General features: G+C 45.7%; 1 protein-coding gene across 1 annotated transcript in view; it reads left to right on the top strand.

Annotated features, from left to right (window-relative positions):
* The window catches only part of MAP2K1 (mitogen-activated protein kinase kinase 1), a 38,977-nt gene that overhangs the window by 13,628 nt on the left and 2,885 nt on the right, over positions 1–22,464 (top strand). Inside the window, exons 2-8 of the mRNA XM_080982202.1 lie at positions 3,025–3,235; positions 4,052–4,198; positions 8,764–8,841; positions 9,880–9,931; positions 18,391–18,515; positions 19,277–19,484; positions 21,199–21,263. Coding sequence (XP_080838328.1) covers positions 3,025–3,235; positions 4,052–4,198; positions 8,764–8,841; positions 9,880–9,931; positions 18,391–18,515; positions 19,277–19,484; positions 21,199–21,263 — 886 coding nt within the window. The remainder of the gene's footprint in view (positions 1–3,024; positions 3,236–4,051; positions 4,199–8,763; positions 8,842–9,879; positions 9,932–18,390; positions 18,516–19,276; positions 19,485–21,198; positions 21,264–22,464) is intronic.

Raw genomic sequence — 22,464 nt, 5'->3', positions numbered from 1 at the left:
GTGTGAGAGGAACTCTGTTTCTTTGTTTTAATGGGGGGGGGGGGGGGTTGGCTGGGAAAACACAATCCTCTTGCATTCTTTGTGTCCCAGGCCTGAAACAGATGCAGATTTCCTGTTTCAGGAGATGTTTCTGTTGTAACAGGAGGAGAAGCATGTGGCAGGTGGAACAAGGCTATTATAGGCATTTCATATATGTTGCGTAAACCCTACCATTCTATGCCATTGCGTAGAATGCAATTACTCCCTTTTTGTTTGTGAAATGTGCTGGTCTGCAAACTTGGGAAACACATGTTGGCCATTGTAGCTTACAACCGATTTGCCGCTACTGGGTTCACTTCTGACCATAGCTGTCAACTTACAGATTTGAAAATAAGGGACCAGCAGCCTCAAAAATAAGGGATCAGCAGCCCAAATAAGGGATTTTGCTTACCGGGCTCCTCACGATGCGCCCCTGAGGGGGAAAAGGGAGAGACAGAGACGCGGCAGCTCGTGCGCGCGCTCTCTCACGCGGCGGAGGACCCCGAGCCGCTGCTTCCCTCCCGAGCTGGGTGAGCATGAAACCCGGGGAAATTAAGGGACATCAATAAGGGACAGCAGCGGGACATGGCGCTGGGATAAGGGACTTTCCCGCCAAATAAGGGACGGTTGACAGCTATGCTTCTGATCAGAAGTTAGCTAGCTACTAGTCATGACAACTGAACAGGGACAGCCACACTGAAAGCTCTGCTCGGAGTTATTGTGGATCGGGTTTCTGAGATCTTTGGGACTTTTATTTATTTATTTTATTTCACAACCTGTAATAAAACCTCAAAGCAGCTTACAAAAAGGAGAAGCTCTCTTGCAGACCACAGTGAGGAAGCCCATTTGCTGGGTTTCACAATTGGGGAGAATGCTGTTGGACTCTGGTCCTGCCTGCAGGTTTCTCCCATTGGGGCATCTGGTTGGCCACTGTAGGAACAGGATGCTGGACTAGATGGGCTTTGGCTTGATCTAGAAGGTAGATTAAGAGGCTGTGACTGACTCCAAGGCCACCCAGTGAGCTTCCTGAATGGGGAATCTCCCAGGTCCTAGTCCGACACTCTAACCACTACACCACATTGGCTTCCCATAGTACTTTTGCTATGGAGCAGCTATATAAATTAAGTAGGTAATGAAATATGGGGAAAGCAAAATGTCACTTAGAGAAGGATCTGAAATATTTTCCTTGAAGCTGGAATTTGTTTTATTCTGGATTGTTTTATCTGATGTTTTAGTGTGTTGTAAACCGCTTTGAGATTTTTTCTTTAAAACATAAAGCGGTATAGAAATGAAATTAATAATAATGATGATGATGATAACAACAACAAGAACAATCATATTTCATTGTAAAAATAAATGGCGCCTAGACATTCCATTCTGGTGGCCATAACCCAGGTTTAAGATGCCTTTTGGCAATTAGCTTATATATCTGAGTTTCTAACACTGATAGTTCCGCATGTGTAGACAGATTCAGCCCATCCTCTTCATTTGAGCATAGTTCTTTGTTGATACATCCTCCAAGCTTCATGGAGGAAGGGAAATGCAAGCTGGCCGCTGTTTCGTTGCTGGTAGGACTCACTTGGGTGCTTAGCAAATCAAGTGGCTTTTAGATCAGTGTTGTACTTGGTAAAAGGGAGTCAGTTCAAATTCGGCAGGAAATGACTTGAAGCAACCAGAGGTATCAGCGATCGGTGTGGACTCTGGAAGGGAAGCTGCCCTCTCGTGTTTCCTTGGTTTTCCTTTCCTTTCAGTGAACAGACACGTTTTATTTATGTGGGAAGGGTGGGCGAGGGAGAAGCGCAAGCAAGAAGCTTCCATGCAGCGTGCCCATGGTTATGTAATTGCCTTTGAATTGGCACAGATACGCATCTGAAATATTTACACAAGCTCTGCAGGGTATGATTGCACGTTCTATCCGTCCCCCTCACTCAATCCGAGAATCCTTTCTGCAGAGGTAGTGATTGCTCACTGGAACATGAGTTAGCACTCCTGAGTCAACGGGGCTACATGGACAATGGAAGTGTTGAGTCAAAGATTAACTCGGTTTCCTGTCCCAAAGGGGTGGCTGGCTTGAATCCACCTAGATGTTCTTATGCACAGACATTTCCTTTTCCTGTTCATGTTGCATCCGCCACCACCAAACATGCAAGTTTTGCATGTGCTCCAGTTCTGGGGAGGGGAAAGGAGGCAAGCAGAATGCGGTATTGGGTTCAGCTGGTTTTCAGATTCCTGACAATTTCAGCTTTCGGTTAAAAAGAGAGGTAAAGTGTCTGGGTCTTATGGTTGCAGATAGGTGCTTGGAAGCGCATTGGCAAGAGCTTCCGAAATCTCTGAAACTTGCAGGGAGTGAGGTGACTAAAGAGGATTTCTAGAATGTGTGTGTTTTCAGTATCCCGCTAAGATATTTGCCCCTCCCTGTGACTAGCAAAACCACAATACATTCTGCAAAACAGTAAAACTGAGTAACAAATGTATAAAATCAGAAAAATTATGCTGATTTCCATGGCACACGTAACGAGAGAAACAGAATTGCACTTCCTGTGGTGCAGAATTCAGATGTCCTGGCTTAGAATGTTGATGTTTCTAGCAAGCTCTCATTTTGACTTAGAAATCCTAAACAGTTGGAGCCCTGGGCTCGTGGAATGCCTTTTCTGTGGCTGTGCCACAATTGTGGAGTGTCTTTCCCTTGAAATGGGGATTCATCCAAGTCCCAACCTCAGCATTTCCCCGAACCATTCTGAAACTGGTGCAGTGTATATTTTGCAATACTGTGCTAAGGACGAGTGGGATTGGTTCTGAGCCACAGATCAGGGGGTACTGCTAATGCTTCTGTTCTACAGCAACTGCCACCACAGGCAATTGCCTCACTCTTCCTAATGGTAGAGCTGGCCCTGCTGAATTGCGTTGGCTCCTCCTTCTCCACTTTATCATTTAGCAGTGTCTGTGAATGTGACTCGAGTTCAGTTAATGGCTATTTCTTTGCTTTCTCTCTCTTTCTCCTTCCAGGACAAATTTGGAAGCCCTCCAAAAAAAGTTGGAAGAGTTAGAACTTGATGAGCAGCAGCGGAAACGCCTTGAGGCCTTCCTTACCCAGAAACAAAAAGTTGGGGAGCTAAAGGACGATGATTTTGAGAAAATAAGCGAGCTGGGTGCAGGAAATGGCGGGGTGGTCTTCAAAGTCTCGCACAAACCTTCTGGCCTCATTATGGCAAGGAAGGTGAGCATTGTTACTGACCTTATAGGCCAGCCCTTCCCCAACCTGGTGCCCTCCAACTGTTTTTGGACTACAGATCCCATCAGTCCCAGCATATCCAGCACAGCATGAGGAAAGCTGTTTTGGCTAGCTTCCCATTGACAAATTCGCCCTGTGTCTCTCCCTGTTGACCCATTCTGTAGTCTTATTTATAATTTATTTTATTTAAAAGCACCTACGTATAAACTGATTAATATTTAAAAATCTCTAAGTAACGTATAAAAACAATAAACAGTATGACTAAAACAAAAATACAACATAAAACCAGTAAAACAGTAGTACAAATTTAGTTTAAACCAAATAAAATCGGGAATTTGGGGAAATGAAACAAATAAAAACTAGGAATCCCAAAGGAGCCTGGGGCAGCAATATATCAAAACATTTATTATTATTATTCAATAAAATAAAATAAATGCATGTAAAGAGCAATCAAATACCCACATAGTTATTTATTTCACAGTTGCCATAGCCAGTTTCTACCAGCTAGCAAATTCTTGAGTAAAAGTCTAGTATGTTTTTGGTACGCATCCACAGAGATCAGTCAGTACAGCCCGTAATTCTGGGAGGAGGATGTTCAGATCACAGGTGTTATCCTCTGTGGCTTCTAACATTCAGACTTCGCAAGGGATTCCTCCATGAATCGCAGCTTTGTAGCTCTTAGGGTCAATCTGTGTTTGGTATGTCATGACTTTTCTGCCTTCGTTCAGCACACCCTGCATCTGGGGTATGCTTATTTTCTTTTAAATGCCCCTGAAACTTATGGCAATTATCATTTTGCAGTTAATTCACCTGGAGATCAAGCCGGCAATCCGGAACCAGATCATCCGTGAGCTACAAGTCTTGCATGAATGTAATTCTCCCTATATTGTGGGCTTTTATGGAGCATTTTACAGCGACGGTGAGATCAGCATCTGCATGGAACACATGGTAAGTATGCCTTTTCTCCTCCCCCCACTCCCTGCCTTTGGGTTTGTTCCTTGATTACGGCTTCCCCATTGTGTGTCTTCATGGAGAGGTGGATAGCTCAGTTGGTAAAGCATGAGACTCTTTAAGCTCAGGGTCGTGAGTTTGAGCCCCACATTGGGCGAAAGATTCCTGCATTGCAGGGCGTTGGACTTGAATGACCCTCGTGGTCCCTTCCAACTGTACAATACAAAAAAGCTATTTGTGCATTCTCAAAGTACCAGAATTTTGGGTCCTCCCGAGGCAAGGTTAAGGCACACAACATGGTGCTTTGAGTGATTAACTCATAGAACTCATTTACACCAAACACCGAACGGCTTTGGTTAATCAGAGGCAGGTAAGAACAGCCCTGCTGGATCAGGTCCAAGGAGGCTCACCTAGCCCAGAATCCAGTTCTTGCAGTGGTCAACCAGATACCCCAAAGCGAAGCAGACAAACAGGATCCAAGTGCAACAGCATTTCCCCAACTTGTGAATGCCAGCATTTGGTGTATGTTCCTGACAGTAGAGATGGAACAGAGCCATCATGACTTGTAGGCCATATCCACTGCTAGACCTACTCAGCATAGACCCATTTATTATTAACATGACAAACTTGGGGGGGATGAATGTCAGGATCTGCTCTTGAGTAGGGCTAGCACTGGGTGTATCCCTAAAACTTCCTTTTCCATGGATTTGTCTAATCACTTCTGAAAGTCATCCAAGGAGTGCTTTAACTGTGTGTCCTGTTCAAGAGCTTCATCAGATCTCTTGGTGGCTATTGGACGGAAGCACAGCTTGTATATGGAAGGACCTGTGACTACGAAGTAGGAATACAGGAATCTGACTCAGGCCATTGGTCCTTCTTACCTCAGTGTTGTCAGCTCTGATTGGCAGCTGTTCTCCGGAGTTTCAGACACGAGTCTCCTCCTGCCCTCCCTGGGGATGCTGGGGATTGAACCAGAGCGCAAGTGCTCTGTTACTGAGCTAGGGCCCCTCCTGTAGAGACAGTTGTAGGATTTACTGCTTTTTCTAAGATGAGTTCTTCCTTGTGTGTGCCCTACCCAAACTGAGAAATAATAAAGTATGAGCTTCACCCTAAATACAAATCTACGTAGTATCTCTTCCATACTGCTCCACTTCACCTCGTATTTTTATTTGGTATTCACTGCTGCATTTGCCGTTCTCACCTATAGGGAAATAAACAGTGAGCATGGGCTGCCTGGGGACGCAGGTGGCGCTGTGGGTTAAACCACAGAGCCTAGGACTTGCCAATACGAAGGTCGGCAGTTCGAATCCCCACCACGGGGTGAGCGCCTGTTGTTCGGTCCCTGCTCCTGCCAACCTAGCAGTTCGAAAGCACGTCAAAGTACAAGTAGATAAATAGGTACCGCTCCAGCGGGAAGGTAAACAGCATTTCCGTGTGCTGCTCTGGTTCGCCAGAAGCGGCTTAGTCATGCTGGCCACATGACCCGGAAGCTGTACGCCGGCTCCCTTGGCCAATAAAGCGAGATGAGCGCCACAACCCCAGAGTCGGTCACAACTGGACCTAATGGTCAGGGGTCCCTTTACCTTTATGGGTGCCTGGGGTTGCTCCCATCTTCGATTTTTTAACAAAACTAGAAAGTTCTCCCTCCATTCCCTCCCTCCCTCCCTCCCTCCCTCCCTCCCTCTCTCTCTCCCCCTAATGTTTCAGGTTTAACATGATTTAACATTTATTTTCACTCTGATAGAGAGAAAAATATGACACTTTGCTCTCGACATCTGTCAGCCTTTGTCGAGCCAGATGGAACCCCTAGTTTTAGAGCACTAGTCCCCCCCCCCCCAAGTAAAGGTCAGTCAAAACCCTCCCTTTCTTCAACCCCAGCGGAGGTGTTGAACAATTTCACATGTGTGACCAAATGTTGTTGTGCAATACCCCCCCTCCCTCCCCAAAAAACCCAAAGTCCCAGCTTTGGGCTAAATGAAATGGTGCCTGCAAAAATAGCTGGCATTCTGAGCACCACGATGCATCGTTATTTCTGTCCTATTCTTAACAGAAGTCTTTGTTTTATTTGCCCTTTCTGTTGCTAATGTTTCTTATGAAATGAGAAGGACATGAGTTGTTTTTTATTCTGTATTCACAGAAAATGTACTCTACAGGAAGAGCAGTGAATAACTTAAAATACAGTCATACCTTGGGTTAAATATGCTTCAGGTTGAGCGTTTTCAGGTTACACTCCGCGGCGACCCGGAAGTAACGGAACGTGTTACTTCCGGGTTTTGCCGCTTGCGCATGTGTAGACGCTCAAAATGACGTCATGCGCAGAAGCGGCGAAACGCGCAAATGCGCAGTCGCGTGTTGCGTTCCACTCAGGATGCAAACGGGGATCCGGAACGGATCCCATTTGCATCCAGAGGTACCACTGTAGAGGTATATGAGAAAGAGGGCAGGAAGTAAAAAGGACCCTTTCAGGCTGGTGGGGTTTTGGGGGTTTTTTGGGGGGGGGGTTGCAGATGTATCCTGCAGCTACCTATCTACTTAGGGTTTCCCAAACATGAGTCTCCAGCTGTCATTGGACTACAACTCCCATCATCCCTTAGCTAGCAGGAGCAGTGGTCAGGGATGGTGGGAACTGTAGTCCAAAAACAGCTGGAGACCCAAGTTTAGAAAACCCTGGCCTTATCTATATCCTACCTTTTTTCCCAGAGCCAGGACTCAAGTGGGCTTACAAAAATTAAAACAAATACACATGAAAGAAACATAGCTAAAAGCATAAAAAGCTTATTAAGTAATTAAACTAGCCATGAAATTAAAACGATATAAAAAGCATATCTAGTATTGCAGAATAATAATAATAATAATGATGATGATGATGATGGGGTCCCTTCAACTCTACAATTCTGTGATTCTGTTCTATGAAATAACTTTACCATTCCGTTCACAATGACACTATCCAGATGAGAAGCTTTAAAGTGTCCCAGACCACCCAGCTTGCTCCTTGCTTGGGCAGCTTTTTTTTATCCCTGCGTCTCACCCACACTGTCTCTTCCTTAGAGGAAAGTTAGAGGGTTAGTAAATAAATTAACTGCAGAGACTGTTTGTCCCTTGTTAATCAAGCACTTCAGGAAGTCTGGAACACCACGAACCTCTCTACCACCCTGGAAACAGACGCTTCCCTGCTCTATTTGTGAAAACAATTAAAATAAAGATTTTGATTGGGGTTTTTTTGTGTTTTGGAAGAGAGGTGGGCTCTTTTTAAAGCCTGTTCTTTCCTCAAAGTGGTTGTGCTTTGCAAAAAATAAATATATTAATGTGACTTACACCGTTCCTCTCCCCTTCTGCCTCCAGCTCTTAGCAACAGCAGTATATATTTAACTTGGAAAGGGTGTGTTTGTGTTCTGTAACAGGCCCCGATAAGCAAGGGAAGATATTTTCTTTTAAAGACTGATGTCTAAGGGTAGCAGGCTTTCTGTGCTGCTTGGTTATGTCTTGCTTGCCTTCCTTGCTCCACCCACCCCCCAAAAAACCCCATGTTTTGTCAGGTCATGGGTGTCCCACTCCTTACCTAACTAATTCTGCCTGACGGAAAAAGGTGTGCTCTGCTCACAGCTGTATAGAACTTCCATGTTCAAAGGCAGTATACCCTGGAAATGCTGAGGACCAGTGGGGAAGGGCTCCTGCTTTTGTGACCTGCTTGGACCTCTGGACAGGAGTGCCAGGTCTATGGGGCTCAAGGGGCTCCAGTCCCCCAATATTTGGGGGCAGGGGGCTGCACCCCCCATTTTGCGGGGGCCAACCCCTCAACCACTGCCGCTGGGCACCCTTCCACATGCCCCAGCCACAGCCCCCGCCCGGCAACTCAGGAGCCGACCCAGGGCAGGGACAAGCAAGCGCGATGGCACCACCTCAGGGGTGGGGGGCAAGTCGGTGCCCCTGCCTCTGGAAAACCCAACAGGCTGGCATGCCGTTGGGAAAGGGATGTTAGAGGATGTTAGGCCCCTGCCCCATTTTGATTCAGCAGGGCTCTTGCATTCTCAAGCTGTGTGATGACCAGTAACCTGCTGATTAATTTGTTTTGAAATGTGGAAGTAAGATAATGTGTTGTTAATTCAGCTGTAATCTTATGCAGGGCAAATTCTAGAGGGTGTGCGGGTAACAAGAGGGACACACCTGCCAATGTCCACACTTGGGTAAATAATGGCTTCATGGCACGGAAACATGCTGGTGGGAAGGGGTTTCTCAGCCTGCCATCACCACTTATGAACCTTAAATGTGTCATCTGAATTCAGGGGTTAATGGGATGAGTTACAGGAAGTTGTGTGCCCTTTACGTCCTCAAGTTGTGGGTAAGAAATTGCTCTGTGTGGCCTTCCTTTGTTCTCTCCTTTTGCAGAACGATTTGCCATTTGATTTCATCAAAAACATGGTCCAGCTGTTCCTTTTCTGCTATCAGATGTCAAGCTGCCTTTTTTCCTGCCCCCTTCGGGACTTTCAGAGTGTCTTTGACACTTTGAGGATAAACATGATTAACGCTCTGAATGTTTAAACATGTTTTTTTTTTCTTAATAGGACGGCGGCTCCTTGGATCAAGTCCTGAAAAAGGCTGGCAGAATCCCCGAACAGATTCTGGGCAAAGTTAGCATTGCTGTAAGTATGTTGCTTTGGCATTCAAGCAAGTGGAATCGAAATGTAGTTGGTGATGGCAGGTCAAGTCCAGAAGGCAGAGACAGCTGGTTGAAAGTTTCTGCTTGAGGCAAACTGAAATGAGATGGACAGCTATGACTCGTGCTTCTAAATGTATTGCTTCCCCCCTTTTAAATAGACTGTCTTTAGAAAGACACACTTGGCACAGGAAATATAGCCCATATAGAAGTCCCATTGTCACCAGAAGCCTTTAGTTGACTGCTGCAGCTTTTGGGTGGGACAGCCACTACAGGCACCCACAGAGAACTCGTTTGTTGTGGTCTAGTATGCCCTTCCTGTTCCCCAGCATGTGATGCAACTTGGGGTCAGAGGGCAGGCAGATGGGAGAGAGAAGTATGTGATGCAAGGAGAGACCCTCCCCTTCCTCCTTGCTGTCTTTGCATCTGCCTCCTCCACTTCAACCTTGGATGTTACCAACCCACTTAATAAAACAGCTTCCCAACCCCCCCTAAAGTTTATTTTGCTTATTCTTATTTATTGATTAAATTTGTATACCGCCCTTCATCCAAACACCACTTGCTCCCTGCTTCCTTTCCACCTGGCCTGGGAGGGCAGGGCCCTGACTGATTTAATCTACGAAAGCCAAGGTGGCTGAACAGATTTTTGGGTTGGGGTATTGTTTAGGAGGTTCCGTTGCTATTATTGTTGCCCTACTTGTTTAAAACGTTTTCAACTGGTTTTTAACGACTTCTTAACTTGTGTGATTTTAAATTGGGGTGTGCGTGTTGCTTTTTAAAAAATTAAGTTAAAATTTTTAATTAAATTCTGCTGTATTCTACAAGCAAGTAGAGCCAAATTTGAGGAGTTGTCCTGCAATTCTAAATTCATTTAAAGCACAATTCGTACATGGAGGAAGAGCATTGCTGCTCCCCAATGAAGGGGAAATAATGCCATTTCCGCTTGTATTTTATACAATATATGGCTTTTCATTTCTGTTGCTATTTTTTTTGTTTTAATTTAAACTTTTGGTTTTGGATGCAGGTCATAAAAGGTCTAACATACTTGAGAGAGAAGCATAAGATCATGCACAGAGGTAAGAATGCAACCTTCCTTCTTCACAATCAAGCATATTCTGCGTTCCTTTGTCTATGCATTTTAGCTGCATTTACCTGTAGGTGTCTGTGAGGTCAGCTCATAGGATGATACTCGCCTAAGAGAAGACCCACTGAAATTAATGAACATGACTAAGTAAGGCCCATTAATTTTCAGTGGGTCTACTCTGAGGACAACTAGGGTTGAGCTCAGCCCATTTGGAGGAGTGTTAAAAGAATTTTAAGGTCTCAAATATAGAATAAATATTCATAAACACACACGTATCTAAATATATGAACTATGTGTCTGAAATAGTATGGGAAAGCAATCCTGAAGCCATTTTGACTCTCCCAATAACCTCAAACCTGCAGTAAGAGAGGCAAATATGGAAAGCCTTCCCATTGTCTTTTTGCTTACAAATCCCGTCTTAAGGATGTTTTTGTGTATGAATAGGATGAGCCTGTGACCTGGATTCAGGAACTAAAGTATTAACCATCACAAAAGAATGGCCAGATTGCCCAGGTAATGCAATCAGTGACCATTATTAGATATCCTGGCAGACAGGATTCCTGCTGTAGACCTCCTCTTTCTGGGATGTATGTATGATGTTTTGGGGGGTGGTCTTGGGCTACAGGGTGGGCAACTTCAAAAGCCTATATAAGGCCTTGCACACCATTGTTCAGGGTTCACCACCTTCCTGCATGTGGCGAGTGGGGACCATGTTGCAGCAGTTCCTTTAATAAAGATGAGGCTTACTAGCCGCTTTACTTCTCAATATACTCTGGTTGGCCTCTGTTGTTTTCTCCTACTGATAGGGAACCCAGTGTGGTATGTCATGGCTAGAGTTGTGGGTGTTGGCCAAGGAAACCTGGATGGGGCACAACTTTGGGGAAGACTGCCTGACGGAGTTGTTGTGAGAATAAAATTGGGCTGGGGTGGGGAGGGAGAGCTATGCCTGATCCCTTGGAGAAAAAGGCAGGGCACAAGCATAATAAATAAGCAAAATTAAACTTGATTTCGAGGTCCCTGGAGTCGGCCAACTGCTTGAGGTTTGAAACAGCCTGTTGGACTTTGTGCCTGGCCCCAGCAGGGCTGCTCTTGAATCCCAGTTACAAATTGTGAGGACATACTTTAGGCCCCATTTGCACCATATGCTTAGATCACTATTATACCACATTATTAAACCATCATGGCTTCCCTGAAAGGATCCTGGGAACTGTAGGGGAATGGTCAGTTATTAGGGGACCCCTAACTTCCCTCACGCGGGTGGCGCTGTGGTCTAAACCACAGAGCCTAGGGCTTGCCAATCAGAAGGTTGACCATTCAGATCCCCGCAACGGGGTGAGCTCCCGTTGCTTGGTCCCAGCTGCTGCCCACCTAGCAGTTTGAAAGCCTGTAGAGTGCAAGTAGATAAATAGGTACCACTCTGGTGGGAAGGTAAATGGCGTTTCCGTGCACTGCTCTGGTTCACCAGAAGCAGCTTAGTCATGCTGTCCACATGACTCGGAAGCTGTACGTCGGCTCCCTCGGCCTATAGAGCAAGATGAGCGTGCAACCCCAGAGTCTGCGACTGGACCTAACTGTCAGGGGTCCCTTTACCTTTACCTAACTCCCCTCACAGAGCTACCATCCCTAGAGTGGTTCAACAATCAATCCCTCTTCCCAGGGAACTCTGGGAATTGCTGCTCTTTGAGGGGTCTCTGAACCAACTCTTACACCCTTAGCAAACTACTATTCCCATCATTCTTTGGGGGGAAGCATGGCTGTTTGAAGTCTCTATGATAGTGCTTTAAATGCATAGTGCAGATTGTTCCAGAAACACTTGTTTGCAGAGTTGTTTGCATGGTCAGTGGAGGGGGTGAGGAGACTGGGCTTTGCATCATTTTATTATTTCCAAGGCCAACTTGCTGCTTCAGCCTTGGTTAAAAAGGTACCTACTGTACAATGTACGCATTTTAAAAAACCAATTCTCACCTTCAAATGCCGTGTGAATTTTGCCTCCTTTGTCAGCTCCCCAGCCGCTGCCCAGTTCCTTAATAGTGTCCGTGTCCCAACATAACCCCTCCTTCCATAGATCCTCTGCAGCCAAGCACCCCTGGGGGGTTTATAAACCTGGAGGAGGCTGCTTGCAAAAGCCAATATTCCAAAGGTGTGTTTGTGTCAACTTATTCTCTTCCTGACAGACATTATTGGATGTTTGGACGGTGGAAATCAATAAAACCAGAGAGCTCAGATAAATAGGAGATTAAAAAGCTAAGAAAAGAGAATTGTATGAAACTGCTAGAACAGTCATGTTGGGCTGCTTGATTCTGGTCAGCAGGGCCTTTACCCTGATCATCTTTACCCTGAGATGATCTTTGCATTTATTTACCGGTACTTATTAAATTTGTATGCCGCCCGTCATTCAAATATCTCAGGGCGGTTCACAGAATAAAAACACAAGATAAAAACACAAAATACATAATAAAAACAAGAAGAAAACCAAAATAAATCAATAACTCCCCTTCCCCCCCGCAAACACATTATTATTATTTAATCATTTTTATTTGATTTTACAGATATAAATTTATAACAAAACCAAATACATATCCATATAAAGAAATTTTTCTGACTCTTGAGACTTCCCCCCCATCCCCTCCATGGGTCCTAATGTCAATGTTTTCAACTGCATATTATATCATAGCCTATATTTTATATCTATCCATGTTGTCCATAGTATTTGTTACATTACAAGTGAGATTAAAATCCTGCTAGTGTTTTCATCTGCTTACTTCTTTCTTGAAGTTTTTGACTTCTTGGTCCCTGAGCTTTCCGGTCAGTTTTGCCATTTTGGCATAGCCCAAGAGCTTGATTTGCCATTCCTCTCTGGTAGGGATTCCTTCTTCTTTCCATCTCCCCGCAAACACATTTAAAAGGATGCAGGATGTCAGTCAGCCAAAGGCCTGGCTGAAGTTGAATGCTTTCACCTGGCACCTAAAGGTGGGCCTCCCTGGGGAGAGCATTTCACAGACGGGGAGCCACTGCAGGAAAGTACAATTCCTCACCACTTTCCTGTGAATTAGGCTGCCCATGCAGGACACATACCCAGCTGGCGGGGGGGGAGTGATTCTGTGCATTCTGCCCCCAAAGAAACTGGAATTTGTAGGTTTTTATTCTGTTTTCTTTTCACCTTGTTACAACCACTGGTTGACGGTGCAGGAAACCCAGCCTTGGCCAACCTGTTGCCCTCTGGATTTTGTTGGGCTACAAGCTCCTAGCAGTCGACACTGGAAGTCTTCAGTAGGCACTGAAAAGACAATAACTGGACTTAACCAGTTTGACTGGACTTAGCCATCCAGGGGTCCTTTACCTTTTTACCTTTTAATGGGAGGGAGTTTCAAAAGGGAGGTGCCACCCCATTAAAGGTCCAATTCCTGCATTGTATGGAACTGCGTGGACCTTCTGGTGAGATGGTATCCTATAAAGCCCAGTTATGAATATAAGGGGCAAGACACTCATTTTGATATCCTAGAATATAGGATAATGCAGTTCACATTTTCTAAGTGTGGTGTGTTTCACTCAGACACCCCTAACATGAAAACAAAATGGTGAACATTAGAAGCTGCCTAATTCAGAGTCAGCCTATTGGTCCATTTTGCTCAGTATCATCCACTCTGACTGACAGTGACTCTCTAGATGGGGGTTTCCTGCTGGTTTTGGACTACAGTTTGCATCATTCTTGACCTCTGGTCCTGCTAGCTAGGCATGATGGGTCTTATAGTCCAAAAACAGCTGCAGACCCAAGTTTGGGAAACCCTGCTCTAGACTTTCAGACAGGAGTCTTTTCCAGTCCTACTTGGAGGTGCTGGGAATCAAACTTGAGACCTTCTGCATGCAAAGCAGACTCTCTACCACAAACTATGGCCCTTCCCTTAGGGGGAATGACTTGCCCACCCCCGCAAAGGGAAAGGCACGGCAGAGGACTGGAGATCCTGACTTAAATATGCTGAAGAGCCTTTGGGTCCTGGTGCTGGCAAGGGAGTGATAAAGAACTAGCGCTGTACCCTTGCATTACTCTAATTGACTGCATTTACTTAGGCTCTTAGCTGGCTCCTTCTGCAGCTGTAAAGCACTGGGTTGTTATGGCAGCCAAGATGCAGGGACGTGAGGTTCGGAGAAGCAGGTGCTAAATATTTTATCCGGGAGGGCGTAGATGCAGACTGTACCGGTGAAGATCTACCATGATCAAGAGGGCTGCCTCTTCTCTTGGCTGTAATGACCATTCAGATGAAAGCTTCAAGACGGACCAGACCAGTGGAGATAAGAGATTGCAGCTGGGTGCTTCCTGAGATTCCTTTGAAAGCTAAGGGTGAGAGCTGCTGTACACATCAAACATTCTATCATACCCTCCAACATTTATCCGATGAAAATAGGGATGACCTATTCCATTAGTAGTAGTAGTAATAATAATAATAATAATATATTTTTACCTTGCCCATCTGACTGGATTTCCCCAGCAACTCTGGGCAGCTTACAACATATATATAACTTACAACATATATAAAAATGTAATGAAACATTAAACATTTAAAAACTTCCCTATACAGGGCTGCCTTCAGATGACTTCTAAAGGTTGTATAGCTACTTATCTCCTTGGCTCAGAGGTCGTATAATTTTTAAGTCTTCCCACATGATGGTTTGGCCCTACTGCTCCATTGTGGGAAGTCTCCATTCTGGTCCCAGAGCTCTGCAGGAACATGCAGTGGTGTCATGGAGAACCGCAATATTATGATGAAGCAGGCTGACACAGCAACTTCCTGTACAGTAAGGGAATGGACCAAGCCAGCCCAGCCATATTGGGCACCCACCCCACCACCGGCTTCATCTGTGCTTCACATGTTAGAGTTACCGTTTGTATAAGTCCTATATGTTTCAGGGAGCAAATCAGCTTTCTGTGCCCTGAGAACTCAAGGAGCGATAGCCTGTGCAGTCAGTACTCTGATTAGATCCACTGAAACGAATGGACTTACATCTACTGATTTCTGCTCTGAGTATCACCCAAGGTGTGCAAAACATGCAGGTCTGTTTTCATCTGTACCCTTTCTTGAGGGGCTCCTTGGGCAAATGATGTTCTGGCTCTCAGAACTCCAGGTGGCAGGTGAGGCTGTTGGAAGTGCTGGAGGAATGTGGAAACTCCTCCTTCCATCCAGTGTCACAGGGAGTGAGGCCATAGCGGAAGAACACACACACACAGAGAGAGAGAGAGAGGGGGAGAGAGAGAGAGAGCACTACACTTCCCTGGAAGTGTGTTACTCAGCACTAGATAACGGTAGCATGAGACATTGATGTCCAATGAGGGCGGGAGTCCTTTGTGCTGAAATGTGCAAATTAGTTGAGGATTAAAAGGTTTGGTGGTGCGCCAAAGGGATCAGGGTGAGCTGGCGTGATCCCAGTCTCCCACCACTCAATGAGTATGAATATCCACATAGGTTTACCATACATAGATGTTCCTATGTGGCAACTATACCACAGAGATGGGCTTTGACTCAGGAGGTTTACTGTTTTCCCATCCACCATAGAAGCCCAGTAGATGCAAAAGACTTAGCACAGCTAACCCACTGGAAACATCATTGATGTTTTCTCTTATCCACTGTAAGATTTCTTAAAAGAAGAACTGAGGAAGGAACTCTGGGCCCTTGACTTTCCCCACCCTGCAAGTAGAAATCGTGAAAGGCTGCTGCTGCTGCTGCTTCCTTGAACCTCCACCACTTTTCGGCTGCTCCATTTTTCCTCCTTACCAGAAGAATTGATTGCAGAGATGCCTGCTTATTTCATAAGGCTTAATGCATTGCTAATGACTGGATAAGTGCTCTATTCTACAGTGGTGTCCTCCGCCTACAGCAGAAAAGATGAAAAGAATCGCTTCCAGTGCCTGAGCATTCATAAATAGTTTTCAGTTGCCTAGTTACAGACAGCCTTTATTTAAGGAAGCAGGGCTGCATATGTAAGCTGGTGGTGGCTTGGTTCAGACAACCATGTTTTTCTCCAGCGAGCCTTGATTTCTGCAAAACCAAAAGACTCATTGATTGCTTTCAGTTCTTATGGTTTTGTTGGAAAAGTGTGGTGGATCAAAGTGGGCTGAAGAGGTCCAATGAGCGATGGGCTCCAGCAGCCACCATGTTTTCTGATTTTTGTCCAAAGATGATGGCTTGAAGAGCTTCTTGCTTTGGATCCCTTTGCACAATCAAGTTTTGCTTTTTCATCCCATAACTTGGTGTTTTGCAAAAGTTTTATCACTTATTTGTGCAGTGGGGGGGACCCAAGTTTTCCAGAGTCCATCTGACATTTATTTACTACCACTGTTGACTCAGCCATCCATATGCCAGGTAGATCAGGGTGTAGTTTTTCTACTTTTGATGCTTTGTGTATGCTGAAAGGTAGATCAAGACTGAATTTGAAGTGGGAGGTGGTTGACCATAATCTCGCCACCTGCCTGTTGGTATGTAAACAGTCCCTGCTTTATTGTTCGTTGAATCCAGCAGAATCGTTGTATGTGTGGAACGGCTTCCAAAAGTGCAACAGAACTTCTCCCTCTCCCTGCGCCACCCCAAATCTGCCCCAGAGGGTTGGAGGAACCCCCAGAACAGAGTTGGGGAGCACCCAGAAAGAAGAGAGACAGGAGTTACATTGAACTCAAGGAAGTCATTCTACTCATCTAGTGACTTATGATATTATCAATACTTTTATTATTTATATCCCGCCCATCTGGTTGAATACAACCCTGTTTTTTAATTCCACCTTTCCTCCAAAGACCTTAGGCAAGCATACATAATTTCTCTCCCTTAGTCCTTTCACAGCATCCTTGTGGGGTAGCTTAGACAGAGAGAAAGAGAGAAGCTGTGTGGCTCAACAGGGTTGCAAACGCCAGTTGAGTGATATTCTGAGGTTGTGACTTTTGTCCCATAACACCACTCTGGGGTTGTGAAATCAAAGAGCCTTGTCCCCCCATGCATGCCTGCATGATAAAAGACTGTAGGAATTCAGCTGGGAATTCTTGCTTTTGATCCAGGGAAACTGTTTGGGAGGGAATGAAAACATGTGAAGCCTCATGAGTAGAGGAAGTCTGTTGACAGGCAGAGAACAGGCAGTGAGGCTGGCGTTTTGGAGGACGTATTCTGTGTCCTGACTGTGCCATCTGTTTAAGCAGCTGTAGCTTGCAAATGCTTATGTCAGTGGGGTGCCATGGGCAGAGAGTCCGGGAGTGTGTGTGTGTGTGTGTGTGTGTGTGTGTAGTGTTTGTGTGGAACACTTGGCATTGTTTGCAGAAGACCCCCTCTGCTCAGCCCTTGGGATCTCCCATACAAAGGCTGTCAAGTCCCAGGACCAGAGAAAGCATCTTCCTCTCTGCTGCCACTCCAGCTCTGATTGGACAGTACAAGTTTAGATAAACAGATAAAATTCTGTAGAAGCCAAGTCCTTTGTGATCTGACTGTTGGTCTGCAAAATGCCACAGGATGCTCTTTTCAAAGTCGTGTTTCTTCTTTACATGAATAAGCTGTTTGGGTTCAGTCATCCTTGGAGCAATCCACAAGGAGCCTTTACTGCGTAATTGGACTGAGTTTGGGATATGCTTGGACCAGATCAGCTTGCACCACCCCAGGAACGTTCTTGGTCGGTAGCAAAACTCCTAACCATGTAAATCAGGGAAGGGAAAACTCAGACCTGCCAGCCAAATGGGGGGCTTCAGGGCTCTCTATCCAGCCCTTGGAACTGCCCCCGAGACACTTGGCCCTCTTTTTGCCTGACTGGAAAGTGCCCTTGAAATGTGATGATGCCTCTTGCTTGTCTGGATGAAGGATGAGATGGGTGTTGTGAGTGCATGTAGAAATGAAACTACAGTACAAAGGTAAAATGTCATTGGTTGCCTCGCCCACTGTTGCTTCTGGCCCTGCCCACCACTGGCATGCGGCCCCTGGAATGGAATGCGAGTGAACTCTGAATTGGACAAGCCATTGAACTCTGAATTGGACAACTTGCAACCGCAGCTGGTGTTTCACCAACCTGGTGCCCTCCAGAAGACTTGGGCTACAACTCCCAACGGTCCCAGCTGGCATAGTCATGTGAGTTAGGGCTGACAGGAATTGTTGTCCAAAACATTTGGAGGGCACCCGGTTGGGGACGGCTGGTGTGGAAGGTCAAAGTACCTTGTCTCCTGTATGTCATGAGGTAAATAGAAGGCCTACCGAAGGAATTATTATTAATTTTTTCTGTTGCGCTATAAAAAGGAAAGGACTGCATTAAGGAAGCATGTCTCCCTTTCACTTTTTGGTTTGTTACTTTCATGATCTGTTTTTGAACCACCCTCTCATTTCATTTTAATACATACTGAGCACCAGAGATTAAAAAAGCAAGGCAGAAATGCCTGAATGAAAACAAGTAATTAAAATATCGTCCATTCATCTTTTTTTTTTCCCCTCCCAGATGTTAAGCCATCCAACATTTTGGTAAACTCTAGAGGGGAGATCAAGCTTTGTGATTTTGGTGTCAGTGGACAGCTGATAGATTCAATGGCTAACTCCTTTGTGGGCACAAGGTCCTACATGTCCGTAAGTACAGACAACGATGATGATGATGAAACTGTGATGGTCCAGTTTACTCAGGACAAAATGGCCATGTGCTGAGAGCGCTTCCATGTCCTCATGTGGTGTGCTTTTTACCATGTGTGACAGTTGCCCGTTGGTGTGCTTTGCGGTTGTGTACCTGCCACAGAATTACGTGTGTGCTATTTGCATTGCTGGAAAGGGATGCAGTTACGACAGACGTTGCTAGAATCAAACCTTGCCAGGATTTTGTGGCTCATGAACTTCAGATGCAGTTGGGGCAGGAGATTAAGGAACTTGACCCTTTCCTCAGAGCCGGACCTGACTTGCCTCTCCCATTACTTGTGGTTGGTGTTATTCCCAGGATGAGCTTCAGAGAGGGCTAGTGGAGGAGCCGTGGTCATTTCAAGTTGAGCGCCACGTAATTTCCTGTGGCATAGAGGCTTAACAACAGATCGCAGGCTGAGCAGCACGAACTACAGCTAAAAATTGGCAGTTCTCTTTGATATTTATGAAGGCTTCAGCAGTGCAGCATTCTTGAAGGCTTCTGAAGGTCCCACAGGCTTCCAAATTCTCCTGCTGTAGGGGAAAGGAAAGCAAAAGAAAAGGGGCCAGCCTGACTAAGCAGAATTAAAACGCCTTCCTCCATTTTGTTTTCTTCGCCACACTCGCCAGGGGTTTGCTCTCTTTTACATTGCAAATTTCTGCTGTCTCAGGCTTTTAGATTTATTTCTGTTCTATCTTTTGTGGGTTTTTTGTGCATGTAGCCAGAAAGACTACAAGGGACTCACTATTCGGTCCAGTCAGACATCTGGAGCATGGGACTCTCCCTGGTCGAGATGGCCATCGGCCGGTATCCGATCCCCCCACCTGATTCGAAGGAGCTGGAACTCATGTTCGGTTGCCCCATAGGGGGCGACTCGCCTGTCTCTGAGGCATCCCCAAGGCAAAGAACACCCAACCGGCCAATGAGCGGTAAGATAATAGTCATAAATCTTGTTGCGTTTGCTCCAAGTTGTGACTTTTCGGGTTGCAATCGCTGCACGCGCAGAAGTGCTCTATAGCACTCCGCGCTTGTGCAGAAGCGCTGCTCTAGTTGCGGACTTTTCGGGGTGCAAACGGCACCCCGGAACGGATCATGTCCGCAACTAGAGGTACCACTGTATCGGCTGATGCATTCTGTGCCCAGGGCCTGGAAATCTGCCTAAACCCACCCAAATTCCAAGGTTCTGCTGCCTATAGGGAAAGCTCTACAAAGGCAATAGGAGACTTCACAATGCGGCAGTCTTGTGGTCAGCAAGTCGGTGTCATTTATGCTGCCTTTTCCTCTCTGAACCCAAAATCCTGCTTTCTGTAGCAAACTTGCCCTCTTCGTGCCCATGGTGTAGGTTGTCCAGTTTAACACAGGGAGGAGGACCATGTCAGCGAAGACGTATGATGCCGTCCCAGAGCTGGTCTCTGTACAGAGGCCTTCTTGGGGTTGATGAAGACAATATACCTAGGAATAAAGGAAACTGCTTATACTGCATCAGACAATGGGTCCAGCTAACTCAGTCTACACTGACTGGCAGTGGCTCTCTGGGTTTGCAGGTGGGGACACTTCCCAGTCCTGCCTGGAGCTGCTATTTGGGATTGAACCTGGGACCTTCTGCATGCAAGGCAAATGCTCTACCACTGAGCTATGGCCCTCCCCCAAAGTGTAATTATATTCTCCTCAGGGTAGGAGTTGAGACTCATTTATAAAGTAGCCATTTATGCGATGGCGAATTGAATACACCTTTGGGGAATAATTTTCTTCGGCTGGATGGTGGTTCAGCAACCCGTCATCCTGCAGCTTCCTAGCTCGGTGCCTTATTATTTTCAGCGCCTGCCCCCCCTTTTAAGGCAAACCTACCCATTATTATGTATGTATATTTTTTTATTTTAAAAGTGTTTTATCTATTTACTTAGATAAATTTTATGCCTGCTTGTTCTTAACGCTGGGTTTTTATCAGTATTTTTTAAGTCAGTATTTTGCATTGCTTCATGTTAAGCTGGTTTTAGTTGTCCAAGCTGTATATAAACCTTGTTAGGTAAATAGACATAAATAAATAAATTGAGGCTGCAAAAACTGCACAAACTTCTCCACAAGAGTAATTATGACAAAATGAGGCGCTTGGAAGACTTTTTTCAATTCAGAGCTGCTTCTGCAGACATGGTTATTTTCAGATTATTGACTGAACCTCTTTCCTGACCGCTTCCCATTTTCACAAGGGGCTCACTGTAACTAAAGCAGCCTTCTCCAACCTGGTGCCCTCCAGCTGTTTTGGGCTATAACACCCATTGTCCTCAGCCAGCAAATGCTGGCTTGGGTTGATAGGAGTTGTAGTTCCAGAAAAGCTGCAAGGCATAAGGTTGGAGAAGGCTGAATTAAGCAAATGAGGTACCTAGCTACTGCCAAATGTTTCTGCCAGACAGCATTGTTGTTGTTGTTGTTTTTAAAGAAATAAAGCAGCAATGAATAACAAAACCTCAGTGGTCATTTTGTAAGCATGTGAATATCTGGACTTCATGTGAGCATTTGAAAACCACCATTTAGAGATGGCTTTGGGGTAACAGAACTTACTAGAAAAGGTAGGAACAACAACAAAAAGTAAGAATGAGAAATGAGTTGTGTCATTAACTTCCAACCTCTGTTGTGACTTTTTAGCTTATGGCTCAGACAGCAGACCACCAATGGCTATATTTGAACTCCTAGACTATATTGTCAATGAGGTAAGCCAGCTGCTATCACTCTGTATTTTGCGTTTTGGTGAGTTTTGCAAGGAGGAAATGTGCTGTAAGGAGGGTTTAGACTTCACCCCATTCCAGCATATGGATCCTTCAAAATGTAAAGGTAGCTTGCCTCACCCTGGATGTGGGTGGGGTGGGTGCAAACTCCCCTGCACTGTGCACAGTTCAAGCAACATGTTAGGACAAGAGGGGGGGAAGGTCAGGCTCAGGGGCCAAATGTGGTCCCCAAGCCATTCTATCTGGCCCTTGGAACTCTCCAGGCCATAGGCCCCACTCATATCTGGGCTCTACTTCACATGCTGGGTGTTCTTGCCCTGCTGGGATGTGTCCTTGAACTCCAATTATGCTTCTCGCTTGCCTGCCCATACCTGGCCAAACTCCACATCTGTTGCTCTGCCCACTTTTGCCCTGCCCTTCACTCTAATGTGGCCCTCAGGAGATTGCCCAGAAGTGAATGTGGCCCTCTGGCTGAACAGGTTTCCCCACCCCTGCTTTAGAATCCAGCTAACTCAAGTGAGACAAGCTGCTTGCGGGGGCTTCTTCCCTGCAATCTGTGCCAATTTGGGGGCCCAGAGGGAACCCTTTGCAGGAAGGCTCTCACCTGATCCTCCATCCTCCTCCAGTTGTGGTGCTCTTCCATTTCCCCTGGGGAAGAAGGGAGGGTGCCAATCCCAAGCCTAACACGCTCGAGTCATGTGGAGCCTAAAAGATTGCACTTTCGGACCCACGATCATTTGGTGAGCCTGAAACAAAGCAAGGGCTGCAAGATACTGAAACAGGATGCAGCATCCAAGAGAGACCATCCCAGGGATTGCAAATGCGAGAGGGCTGTACATTGCCCTTGCTTATTTTAATACCTTGTCATGCAAAAGCACCACTGCATTCGGATCAGTGTTTTATTCCCCCTTTCAGAGCCCTGATTTCCAGCCCTGAGACTCTGGGGCTTGGAGTCACTGTACACATTGCATGATGCACACAAAGCTTTTATGCACTTCTTTTGGTGACTCACAAATGTGCTCTGGTGTTCAATTTAAAACTAAAACCCTGTCTTTTAGACACTTGCTGCCATGATCATATCCTTTGACATTGTCAACATGTCTACACGGCCCCCAAAAAACACCCCCACCCCTGTTTGCCTGCCAACACTAAATCTGTGCTTCCGGTCTCAAAAGGCAGCTAATGT

This window comes from Podarcis pityusensis (genome assembly GCF_964106645.2).
Source record: "Podarcis pityusensis genome assembly, chromosome: 14".
In the NCBI taxonomy this organism is placed as follows: Eukaryota; Metazoa; Chordata; class Lepidosauria; order Squamata; family Lacertidae; genus Podarcis; species Podarcis pityusensis.
This window is presented reverse-complemented; position numbering and strand designations above follow the sequence as displayed.